Source organism: Pagrus pagrus (assembly GCF_965226575.1).
Source record: "Pagrus pagrus genome assembly, chromosome: 23".
In the NCBI taxonomy this organism is placed as follows: Eukaryota; Metazoa; Chordata; class Actinopteri; order Spariformes; family Sparidae; genus Pagrus; species Pagrus pagrus.
Genome location: NC_140205.1, coordinates 12053375 through 12066053, shown reverse-complemented (window position 1 = coordinate 12066053; position 12679 = coordinate 12053375). Strand labels below are relative to the sequence as shown.

The 12679-nt window shown below is 41.5% G+C and overlaps 1 protein-coding gene across 5 annotated transcripts in view; it reads left to right on the top strand.

Annotated features, from left to right (window-relative positions):
- Positions 1-8728: 8728 nt before the first annotated feature.
- The window catches only part of znf800b (zinc finger protein 800b), a 33585-nt gene continuing 29634 nt past the window's right edge, over positions 8729-12679 (top strand). Inside the window, exons 1-2 of one of the 5 annotated variants that reach the window (XM_084346521.1) lie at positions 8729-8767; positions 8903-8946. In XM_084346521.1, the coding sequence (XP_084202647.1) occupies positions 8921-8946 (26 nt within the window). In that variant the 5' untranslated portion in view covers positions 8729-8767; positions 8903-8920. Of the gene's footprint in view, positions 8768-8804; positions 8947-10164; positions 10475-12162; positions 12218-12679 lie in introns of those variants that run through there. The other 4 variants (XM_084346519.1, XM_084346520.1, XM_084346522.1 and 1 more) reach the window with 4 other exon arrangements.

Here is a 12679-nt window from a genome sequence, read left to right as displayed (position 1 = left end):
CACTGAGAGCTAAATGTGAAGTACTTAACAGAGGCTTAAATGAAAATTCTGTCTTGATCTACTGAGCCCTATGCTGATGTAAAGTCCTCAAAACATTTTCTGGAGCTTCACAGCAAAACAGCGTGGCAGCATTCTCCTGAAACAACAACTGAAGTAGATGGGGACTTGTTATAAAATGTAAAAAAAACCTAAAAAATAAGAAATAAAACCACACGATGGCTCCATACACATCGTCTCAAACCCCACGATTTCGAATTGATTCTTTAAAATGTTATTTACATCCTTTTTAAAGCCAAAATCTTCACTGTAGCTGCTAAGCTAAAAGTGTAAATTGTGGGAGCACAAGCTCAACAGCGTGTCTAGTGTGTAAATTATCTATCTTTGAGAAATCAATTTGGGATCTTGGGGCTACTGGAGACTTGGATTATGCCAGACCTGCTGTATTTTAGTTGTTTTTAACATTTTTAGAACAAGTCTCCATCTACTTCAGTTGTTTAAGGACAAGGCTGCAATGCTGTTTTTTTGTGAAGCTCCAGAAATGTTTCGTGGACTACAAAACTTCACCCGACTTTCCATCGGCATGGAGGGTCAGTAGATAATGACTGAATTATAATTTTTGGGTGAAGTTACCCTTTAAAAATGAATGCCATTCCTTTAAGCCTCAATTGTACTTAACGTTAAACTCTAAATTACAAATGTAAATTTGCGAACACGCTAAAACCAAGATGGTGAACATGTTAAACATACCTGCAAAACATTCTGACATAAGCATTTACCTCAAAGCGCCTTTGTGACTCACATACAGCCTCTCAAAGCTGCAGCTGAAGCTTTCCATGTCTGCTAATAAATGTCAGTTTGTTTTGGACATACATACATTGTTGAATTAAAACATGACATGGTGTTAGACAGAAAGAGGCTCTTAGATTGTGACTCTGAAGCTTCTTCTCCACAGCAGGATGACTTGCTGCAGGTTAAGGTCCAGCTCTTAACGGCTGATAACACAAAGGCACCATTTGTTCGCTTGACATTATAGCTCGGCAGGCAGCAAATCACCAATGTTGGCGAGGAAATTAAATAGAAAAAACTAATTTTGTGGGGCTCATAATTAAGTGCTTAACAAGTGATCTTTGGGGAGTCTGTATTGGTGCTTGTAGTTGGATCTGAGCTAATTCTGTATTCCTTTATCAGCACCACTTGTTAGTTAGAAATACAGCCTTTTAATCACATATCATGGGCTCAGACTCCTGCCTTGGCTCACATTCAGCATCATAGACTTAAGACTGCGATATTGTATCCCAGACCAGACCTCATTGGGGATGTAGCCAACCCTGACCTTTGACCTCCAAGGAAGATGGTGAGAGCATCGACAACTCACGATGCGACTGATCTGATGTGCTGTGAGATGGATCAAATGGGACCCCTTGATAAAACTTTAACTCAGATTGTTCTGTGGTGCCATTTTACTGCTCTTCTCTCTTTATAGCACTGGTTTTATGTTGTTATTGTTTACAGAGGAAAGTGGGCTATTGAGACATCTGCTCCGGCTGGTCATTCAACAAAATACCCTCTCGAGCCTGAGAAAGGACACTGTCTGCGGTTATCAGACATTTTTGCTCTGATGTGTGTTTTTCACTTGTCCTTACCTGTGAAGCTTTATGAAAAAGAAGTCAAGAAAATGTAAATAACACATTTTCCTCTCATAATGATAAAGTTAGCAACACATTCCTTCTCTCTTCATTTTCATTTTCAGGCCAAAGCAATGTGGTAAACTCAAAATAAGGCTCTTCCTCTGTGAATGCAGTTTTGCTGCATGTTTTTGAGATCAAAAAACTCAAAAGGGTCATTTGTGTCTTGTTGTAGATCATTCATAACTAACTGACTAAAAGGAAATATTAATTACGCCGAACATCACAATTAAAACCCAGGACGGTTTTGATCATTTTTCTGGTTAAGAGAATGAATGTTGATATGATAAGAAGCGTTATTAAAGTACAAGTTGAAGCCATTACCCAAACCATGCTGATGGTAAAGCTTCACGGCAAAGCAGGATTTCAGCATTCTACTAATGAACTGAAGTAGATGGGGCCTTATTTTAAAATATTAAAAAAAACAACCAACAAAAAATACAAAATGGCACCAGACAAATTGTCCAGTGTAGTCCAAGTCTCTGGAAACCAAGAGGTCCCAAATTGAGTTGAACAGATGTTATTTTTGAGGCTGAAATCTTGAAGGCTGAAGTTGGTTCAAGAGCTTGATCGCGGGTTGAGGGCGTAAATAATATCTTTTTATTTTTTCCCAAGTTGTTTTGTTACATCTTAAAACAAGTCCCCATCTACTTCAGTTGTTTAGTAGAATGCTGCAACATTGTCAAGCTCCAGACACATTTTGTGTACGGCGAGATTTCATGCAACTTTCCATCGGCTTGAAGGTGAGAAGTTAATGACTGAGTGTATGAATTTAACTTTTGGGTGAACTTATCCTTTAACTGCCTCAATTTTCCCTTTAATGCTAATTAGATTGACTCAGAAATGGACCATTTCCTTCAGTCTGTGTCATCATTCCTGGACAGATGGACGTGAGTTATTGCACATTAAACCATAATAATGCAAAATAAGACTAATGTATTCTAGTAATGTCATTTTATATCAAGAGTTTCAAAACCCATAATTCTAAACACCAAACATCACATCACACCAAAATTATCTTTTGATAAATAACATTTTGTCAACCATGATGACTGTGAATTTTCTTCTATTCAGCCCCTGCAAACACTTCTTGCCACTGTCGAGGAGAACAGCTAATTTGTCCTCAAGTCTGAGTCAGATGTGACTGTAGGCCCCCAGAGAGCGGTGACTAGAGAGTGAAAAAAAACACGATGAGATTGCAGCTGTCTACAAAAAGATGGGAAAATACTGTTCTCTTTCCCCCATTTTAGTGCTATATTTACATTCCTAATAAACTTTAAAGCAAGCCTTTTTTAGCTTTGCTGAACAGCGCCCCCTGTCCCTTACAAAAAATTCCCCCCCAAAATTGGATGATGTTTAAACAGTGTAACAGTACCAGAAATATTGAGCAGTCAAAAAGACAATGATTAATATTGATTAAACAACATATACCTTATACAGTCACTCGCAACATTAGCAACTGTAAGCTAGTGGTCATACCAGACCAAGTTAAAGGCATACTATGCAGGATTTGTCAGTTGCTGTTGGTGAACACACATTTTAAAAAGTTGGCCCCTCCTCCCTGGCTCAACGCTTGAGACAAATAGAAAGAGAGTGGTGGTGGTTGAGTGAGCTTGAGAGTGAATGAGGCGATGGAGCAGTGTTGCGGAGAACAAAGCAATAAATCAGACTGTTTCACGGCGGTTACGTTCTTAAGCACAAATAAATACACCTACAAGTCCCCACAACCGTGCAAGTTTTGTGTGAATACAGCCAAAGTGCAGGCTTCACCCTGTCCACTGTTTGCCACTATGCCCAGCCTGTGAGTGTGCGTATGTGTGTAGCTCCGCCCTCGGTCAAACAGATACGCAGAGCTGAAGCTCTTCATATATCTACAACAGACCAAGAGCAGAGGAAAGCAGAGGGGAGAGGCGGAGATGGGCAACGTAACCTGGTCATTACGATTATTAAGAGTCTTGACCTCGTGCTGTTATTGGCTGGGGGCTACACAACTGCTGTCCAAAGGCTGACGCGCTGAAACGTCCCAAACAGGGGAAAATATCAAAACAATAAAGGCAGAAGGCAGATATAGACACCACTGCACACTTCCAGTAGGTCTTAAGTGATTGTTGAGAGGGATTACATACATCTTTACATTGTTTTTTTATTTATTCAAGGAAATTTTTGCACAGTAAAACTTTAAAGGTGCACTATGCAATATTTGGAAAACTCAGAAATATTTATGTTTTATGAATTTCTTTGTGGATGAATAAGCTGTCCTCAGAGGGATGCTGGCAAAGTGGCTACTTAAAGGGGTCCGGCAATCACAAACAGAGTAAATCAGTATGGAACTGTGTTGTTCTTTAAAGCTCAGTTTGTTCAGTTAGTTTATTCAGTAATGAAAACAAATCCATGAAGATTTATGTTGTCTAATTTAAGTTACTCTCCAAAACTACATAGTGCTCCTTCAAGGCTGTAACAGCATATGTTATATGTGTATATATGGTCGTGTTTTATTACTTACTGTATGAATTCAACTTTTCATTTCTGAGTGTTAGATTGTGGAATTTCTTCTTTCAAAATTATACACTTTAAAACCTTTGATCTGATTTGAACTGAACTGTTGTAATGGACTTTTATTTTAATCCTTTGTCGGCTTTTGACAGCAGCATCTTGGGGCCATAACATAACATAATGATACTGAGTAATCTGGATCTTTGCTGAGAACCACTCATTCCATGTTCCAGGTTTTACTCAGTAACCCTTGGCCCAAAAAGACTGACGTAACGATCTCAGTTACTCCTCAACCCAAGTGTTGATGTTTTTCTCTGGTTTGTGAGAGTTAAGGCAAGAGATCGTGTGAAAATGTCAATAGCAGGCTGCAAGCTTTAAGTCATTTGACTGATATTGAACAAACTGCCCATAAGGTCACGCAGTTCAAGTGAGCTTACACACCCCTTTCATGGTAACTCTCCAATATGAGGAGAGGAGAAGGTATGTGACAAAGGTCAGAAAGAAACCGGATCTTATTCTGCATTTTGCAGGGAAGAAAAGTTCAATTACGAACACAAAATACACTGTGGCCCAAACTAACAAATCACTGGGCGCTCATTGGTGCTATGATCCCCACAGATTGCTCCAGCGTTTGCGTCTGAGGCTGGAGTTCATGAAAGTTTTTCCACAAAAGGAGCCGCTGCATTATTTTTTCATGATCACTGTTCTGCACCGCTATGTCTCTCATATGCCTAAAACTGTTTCCAAACATAATTTTTCTTTCAAGAGGGAAGATTCGGCCTAAAACAAACTGTGTGTATTGTACTCTTTTACCATCATGTTGGGAGGCTTGGGACATTTTTCAAGGGGAACTCAACAGTTTTGGAGCAGAAATTCAAACTCAGAATTTTTTATATTTACAATATCAATGAGGTTATAATACGAATTCAGAAATATTTATTTTCTCCTTAACTGAATAAACAAGCTGTTCTCAGAGGTCCGCAGAACACTGTTCGAAGCTAGAAAGGTGGCAGGGTCCGCCACATATAAACAAAGTCAAACAGTATTGACTCAGTTTGTTTATTCAGTTTATTGAGTCATTAAAACGAAGATAGTTTGTTTATTTAGGCATAAAAAAATCAGTCAATGAAGATCTTTCTCCTCTGATTGAAATGTCTTCCCCAAAACTACACAGTGCACCTTTAAAGAAGCTGTGTGTGTGTGTGTGTGTAAAAATCCATTTAAGGCGAACACATTAAACAGCACTGAAGCACTGGCTGTAGTTACACGTGCAGCTTGCTCGACATCCATCTATCACTGCTCTCCAGACAAATCGCTACATCCAATTAGATTTATTTGAGCATGACATCCAGCAGGCATATTTTTCTACCCGCCGCTTTCCTGGGTGCGTTTTCCTGTTTTGCACATTAATGGACTGAAATGACAGGCAGAGAAACACATTCCCTACAACATTGACACCTTGTGGTCAGTTACCTCTTAACACGACCTCAAATCTCATCAGCCACAAATCAGATCAGAAGCACTCGGGGAGAAACGCAAGCGCAGGGAGGAGAAAATGATGCCAACCTCAAAGTGAGGAACTGCTCTTATTTAGTCTTCATTTATTCCCCGATACTCCTGCTGGGAGGAACAATTACAGCACAGGTCGTCAGCTGAATTCATAATCACAGCAGCTAACATGTAACTTCCAAGGAAATAATGAATGAAAATAGAGAAAAAGTGGGAAATTTGTGCACAAATCTGATAACGCTGGGTGTTGTACCCTAATCTCCAGGATCTCCACCAGTCCCCCCCCCTCTCCCCAAACAAAGCCCACTTGTCGCCCATACTATAATTATAAACAGGCTATTGAAATTAACAGCATAAATTGATTATTTTTCATGCACAAAAAAAAAGTGTCCAAACATCTCACTAGGTGGTGTGATGAATGCAGCCTGCCTGTCGTTGAGAAGATAAAAGCTCCCGGCTCTATTCGGCGACGTCCATGAATGCCGAGGAGGTTCTCCCCCCATTGCAAACAGCATTCTTATGATAATGGAATAATGCTGGTGCTTTAGTTAATTGTGTACAGGCGATAGTGGTGGGCACCTTTTGTTGAGCGCTCTCGTGGGCCCAAAGGAAAGAGCTGGCAGGGATTATAACTCTTATAGAAGTTTTTAAAATCCCCCCCAATGACCACAACTTCTACCCACTTTGCATTCAGTGAGTTGAGTGTTTTTCTTTCTGTTGATTTGAGAATTTCAGAAGCATTTTTCTGTTATTTTAAAGGTGCACTACGTAGGTTTGGCCAAGAAATTTGAATCAGAAGAGAAAGATCTTCACTGACTGATTTCTTTTTTCTTTTTTGCCCTAAAAAACTCTCTTTGTTTTCATGTCTGAATAAACTGAATAGACAAACTGACCTTCACGGACAACACAATTTCATTCTGTTTAACTTTGTTTATATGTGGCGGACCCTGCCACGTTTCTAGCTTCAAACAGTGTTCTGGGGACCTTATTTTCCTCTAAGAACAGCTTGTTTATTCAGTTATGGAAAAATAAATATTTCTGAGTTTGTATTTTGACCTCTTTAGTATTGTAAATAGTTTGGATCTCTTCCCCAAAACTACACAGTGCCCCTTTAAACGTATGTGATATCTATTAAATGCTGCCTACCGTGGTGGCTACATTAAATGTTTTTTATGAAAAGCTCAAGATGTTTTGCAAAAGGAGTAACTCATAATGTCAACCTGTTTTGGATAAACTATGACAGCAGCTTGGTTTAAGCTTAACTATATATACTCTAATTTGCATCTTTAAGTCACTTGGCTGCTACAGTTTTCTCATGTCAACATATTCCCTTGGAAGGCCAAAACTGACACTTACTGGTGGATCACGGGCCAAAAGCGAACACCGATTGTTTTGTATTGTGTTTTATTGTTAAAATGCAAAATGGTACTGTACAAGAGCCCTGAGAGGCAAGTGAAAGAGATCTGGTGATCCATTTTCTGAGTCTGATCTAAAATGTTTTCTCTCTTGTGTTTATGACTGAAGAACAGGTGACAAAATATATTACCAGGAAAATCTTTGAATGTTCCCTCATTTCTTTTTGTTCCACTTCCATCTTACGAGGATCCCAAGTTTCCTTGATTACCTGTCTTCATGCACAAACTGTCCCTCTGCCAGCCACGCTCAGATTATGGAAAAAATATTAATAAACAGGGATCCCACATATTTAAAGAGCATTTTACCTCACAAAAGTAAAACAGCATCAACATTAAAAAAAATTATTATTTTCCTTTCAGCCAAAAACATCTGGCAGGCCGAGTCAAACCCTGTGGCGAGCCAACTTTTGCCCATTAGCCCAACTTTGGGCAGCCTTGCTATAAAAGTATGGAAAAGTAGTAACTTATATACACTTTAAAAAGTACCATAAGATACAGAGAAGCCATTCGTAAGATATCTCTGTGGTTTCCTTTTGGTCCTTTGGTTTAAGGACACTAAGACTGTTTAATTTCTGCTCCTAACTTTATTATTCCCGAGCAGTACATTACACAGTGATTAATGCTTGAACTGGGACTATTCTACTCTACTGTACAATATGTTATCAGCCCAGGACAATTATCAGGCCGATATTCAGCATTTCCCGATTATCACTATCGGTTATTTTTTCTGTCAGATTGCAGATAAAATAAACGAATTTAAAAATGTGCCTAGATCTGTGTATGTATGTATGTATATATATATATATTTGCCTAATTTTATGTCCTTTTTGTTCAAGGACAGGCTCCTTTTTGGTTTTCATTCAGTGGCGTAGATTTGTTGGTCCAGGTGTGTCTGATGGGATTTTGAGGGATGTCTGTCTGCAGTGTGGCCTGATTGGATAAGACAGCCTCCCCCATTGTCTTGTAAGATCACCTGATGAAGGTCTAAGTACCGTTGTCATTAAACCTGATTGCAAGTGAAGTGGACAGTGTGCGGGAGTCTCATTTCTGATCGCTGGTGGTTAAAAATTTTGACACAAAGATTTTCGTTTTAACTGCAAATGAATATTGGCCCCAAATTTTGTTTTTCCATCCCCTTGATTTCTAATCATCGGTATCGGCCCTGATCAAGCCACACCGGTCGACCCGTATTACAGAGCTACACCTACACTCTTTACTACCATCACACCACCGTGTTATCGCTTCCATAAAACACATCGCTGCACTGATGTAGGCCTACTAATGCACTATGAAGGTTTTATAAGCTTAATTATTTGACCACAGCCTATTGCCAATCAGTTAATCCACATTTATCCCTGTCAGACTTGCAAAACTTTTGGATCAAGTTGCTGCAAAGCCCTCATTCTCCATGACTAATGAATCCCCATTGAATTTAACCCTTTTTCACAACCTCTCTGACAAATACATATAGCACAAACCCTGAATGGTCATCATACAACTACTCCTTCATCCTCCTCATCATCACTTACACATACACTCACCTACACCATCACACATGTAGTATGTATGTGCCTGCTACCTCTAATTAGCTTTACATTAAACACAGAAAGCATAGGTTAATCCACTTCTAATTAGCTTTTTTTACATTTAACACAGAAAAAGCAGGTTAGTTAATACATTAGCTAGCTAACTTAAGCTTAACATCTGGAGCCTGTTTACTTTAAATAGTGAATAATATTCAGCCATGTTATTGTGAAGTCACAGGTGTTGCTCATTATTTAAATGGCGTTTATATTTCAGCTGATAGGAGCAAACTGGATGCTGTTCAACACTCTGGAAACAAGGTAAGGACTTGTCGTAGCTTACATTAGCAATATAATATAAATATAATTATTGTTATTATAACTTAAAACAAAAATGTGCTCAGCTTCAGTGTAAACTTGAAGCCAAACTAGCCGTTTTTTACTCGTAGCTTTCGCTAGGTTTGAGTTAAGCTAGCTAGCTTTTTGCGAGAAAAAGGGCAGAAAACAAGTTGAATTCACGGCACACCTGTCGTTTTATTCAGCCGGGACAGGACAACACGGTGGGGCATGTTCAAAGTTTGGTTTTCTCGGTTGTTTTAAAACAAGTTAAACGTGAGGGGGGAAAGTATGTGCGGCTAAACACGAAATAATATATCATAAATGAATAGCTTAAGGCTAGCTTACACTAACGGTTCTTCTGCTGCTGCTAAATTGAACTAGCTAACCCTATGACCAGCCATTATGGTAAACATTTTTTAAAGTTGTTAAACTAACTTCCATGTCAAACAATTAAAGAGGCACCCAAGTGTAAACCTTATTAACATAAACCCCCAAACAAATAGTCAATAATAATAATTAGCCTAATGGTATTTGTGTCGATAATTGGATTAACTGAGTTATAGACCACTTTCAAACTGCATTAGCACGTATGCGATTTGGAAATTAGAGTAAAACCCACCAAAATGAGCATCACGAAGAGATGAGTTTATAGTCAGCAGCTGCCCAAGTTTGGTTAAGTTGTCCATGGAGGGACTTCAGTGTGTCTCCATCCAAATAGAGGACAGTTCATTAACATTCATTCCCATGTACTCAGTTACACAGTGCAGGAAGTGATGCCGAACAAGTTTGATATATTTGTTTTAAACTTTCCCAAATGTGCCTATTCAGGTGGCTTTTTACCAACATGCAGGTCATGATGTGTGTCTGCATGTGGATCATCTTTATGGAGGAAACTGCGATCCCCATACTTCATCATATTTACATATAAGGGCGTTTAATTTGGGCCACACATTTCCGATTATCACTCCAAGTCGAGTCTTGAAATGGTTACTCAGTCACATGTGTAAGGATTTCATTTAATTGGTGATGTAAGGATATTTTTATTTTTTTATTAAAGTTTTCCAAGTTTTGGGAGGGTGTATCCCCTCCTGTTCTAGTTTGCGTTTGCGTCGTGGGCTCTTGTGGAGAGCTCTGTGTCCTCGAGAAGGTTGCGCGTTTTGGGGAGATAAATCCGCTCCACAACCGTGGCCTTTGCTTAAAATCTCGAAAATCCTAAACTTCGTCTTCATTCAAAGAGGTCAGATCATTCGTTTTGTTCGCCCCGTCGCCCCGAAGTGCCCGCATTTCCAGCTGAAATTGGACGTAGAGGGTGCACCTTTGCGCAGAGACTGGTTTAATGCTGAGAGGCTCCTCTGGGTGCACAAAGACAGCGGCTCGCAGACGAACTTGTTCAGAGTGAGCCGGGGACGCTGGGAGGCGAAATAAACAAGCTCCGGACGAGAAGTAGCCACGGCCGCGCAGTTTTACCTCGTCAAACACACTATCCCACCACCCATCCAACAAATACAAGGTAAGGACTTGTTTTTAGTGCGATTCAGCGGCGCTGGATGGCTGCGGAGCGGGTTAAACCTCCTTCGCTCTGGCTTCCCGAGCATGGTTGTTTTTGCAGAAAATGGCGTCATCGCCCTCTTGTTTCTGCCTGGCCGCGGCGGGGAGAGGAATAGTTTCAGAGAGTTGTAGCAGCCTCTACGTGCGGCGTTTCGCTCCACAAAGAGGAAATCACCTACCGCAATGTGTTTTATTCAACAGCGAATCGTCAAAATGTGAGATAGTTCGTGATTTCGCTCGGTAGAAGGACGCGCAAAGATGGAAGGGTCACCGGTCCTGTGCGCCAAGCTGCTTCTTGGAAAAGGTGGCACGGAGCCGCAAAACGCAGCGTTTTACATTCATAATAACGCCATCCTCGCCGGCTCTAGGCTAATCCAAATGACCGAGGATGGTTTAGTGTCATTACCAGGGTGATGATGGATGTATTTATGGCAGTACTGCACCTTGTCTTTGTGTGTATTTTATTCGGGTTAGCTCGTTTTTACGCCGCACTCCCCTGCCATGCTGCAATCGTTATGAGGGGGCCTCTCTTTAACGGCTTGAAAGGTGCATTTTGTATTTGGCTTTTCCTTTGATCAAGTCAAGCTGGCCCTTTGTTGCCCAAAAATAGTGGCGTTTTTTTAGGCTGACAATATAAGCGTGTAAAAAGAGATTTTCGGGGATAATGGGGGCGATGCAAATCGTGCCATGAGAACGGCGACTGCCCTGCGCTCTGGTTCGCCGCTCGCCAGACGAGGACAGCCTGAATGAGATAAAAAATAAAAGTCTTTTGGACGAATCACATAGTTTGCACAAAACTGGGGAAGTCCGGCGCTGCGCAATGATTGTGCTGCTGCTTTGCGCAGAGCGTAGTGGCAGCTGCTGTAACCGCCGCCACCATTTCGCCGCGATATTTTTTGTGTGTGTTGGCCAACCTTTTGTAAATAGTTGGGGACTCTTGGATAAAAGAGCACAATAGTATTCATGCGGGCCCTTTATGGCCTGTGAATGCGGTCCTAAGTCCCACTCCGGCTGTCCTGTCTTTCCCCGTCAGCTACGTGCATGCGTCCTAGCACTGGCCACCACACATCCACCATAGCGAGGCCACTCGGTTCCCTGTGTATACGCTCCGCTTGGTTCCTCCTGTGACCAAAAGTCGAGGACTGATTCGTGTGCCGAGTGTTATGGTACAGGCCATCACGATCAACTCGAAACAACGACAAAACATCAGCCACTGAGACTGCACATCGCTCGCTCCGTGCACATTTTTATTAAGTTTCCTGAGTTATGCAACCGCATCCCCGTAGAGCGAACGGCTCATCCGCCTTTATTTACTCGTCACCCACCATCGGTTGGATATTTCTGTGTGTAATATCTGGTGAATTGGACCAGTCCCCGCGGCGACGACACTGATTGAGGAAGATATGTCATTTGCAAATCACCCAGTGCCATTTGCGTCACAGCCCGCGGCCTCGCACGCCCATGGGGGGCGATGGAGTTGCAAATGGAGACTGTGTGTGTGTGTGTGTGTGTGTGTGTGTATGTGTGTGTGTGTGTGCTGACGCTGCCCCAGCTGAAAGGGAACCAATAGACACGGACCCGGGCGGCAACAATCGCCGTGCGCCTCCACTCTCCAGTAGTGCACCGACTTGGGATTCCGTATCAACGCGGAAGATCGCGCAGTTTATTCGGGATGGTTAGGTTTCCTTCGCCCTGCCTGGGATGCGTAAGTGGATGCGTGCACACACTGGCTAAACCTGCTTTAGGGCTCGACAGGCCAGCAGGAGAGGAGTATATCCGTCCGGTCCTCCCCTCATGGTGCTCGGTGCATGTGGCTATTGTGGAGTCGCTCATGTGTTGATAAATGTCTTTCCACTGGATCCTGATGATATGACCGTAAAACCTTTATTAACAGCGCAGAGGATAAGGTTGGATTATGATTCGGACACTGGATACACATCCGCGTCGTGTTTGTGAACATCCACAGCGCGCCACGCGTTTCTGGTATGGAGATGAGCAGGGCGTTTTATCCAGGAACGTTTTATTTGTTGCTGTTGCGCTTTTGGGCACTGCGCATGGTTTCATCCACCGGAGCCCGAGACCAGAGAACTTATTGGAGAGGCAGAAAGTCCTGAAAATCTCAAACTGGAAAGTGCAGATTCAGTCAGCACGGAAATATCTTATAGGC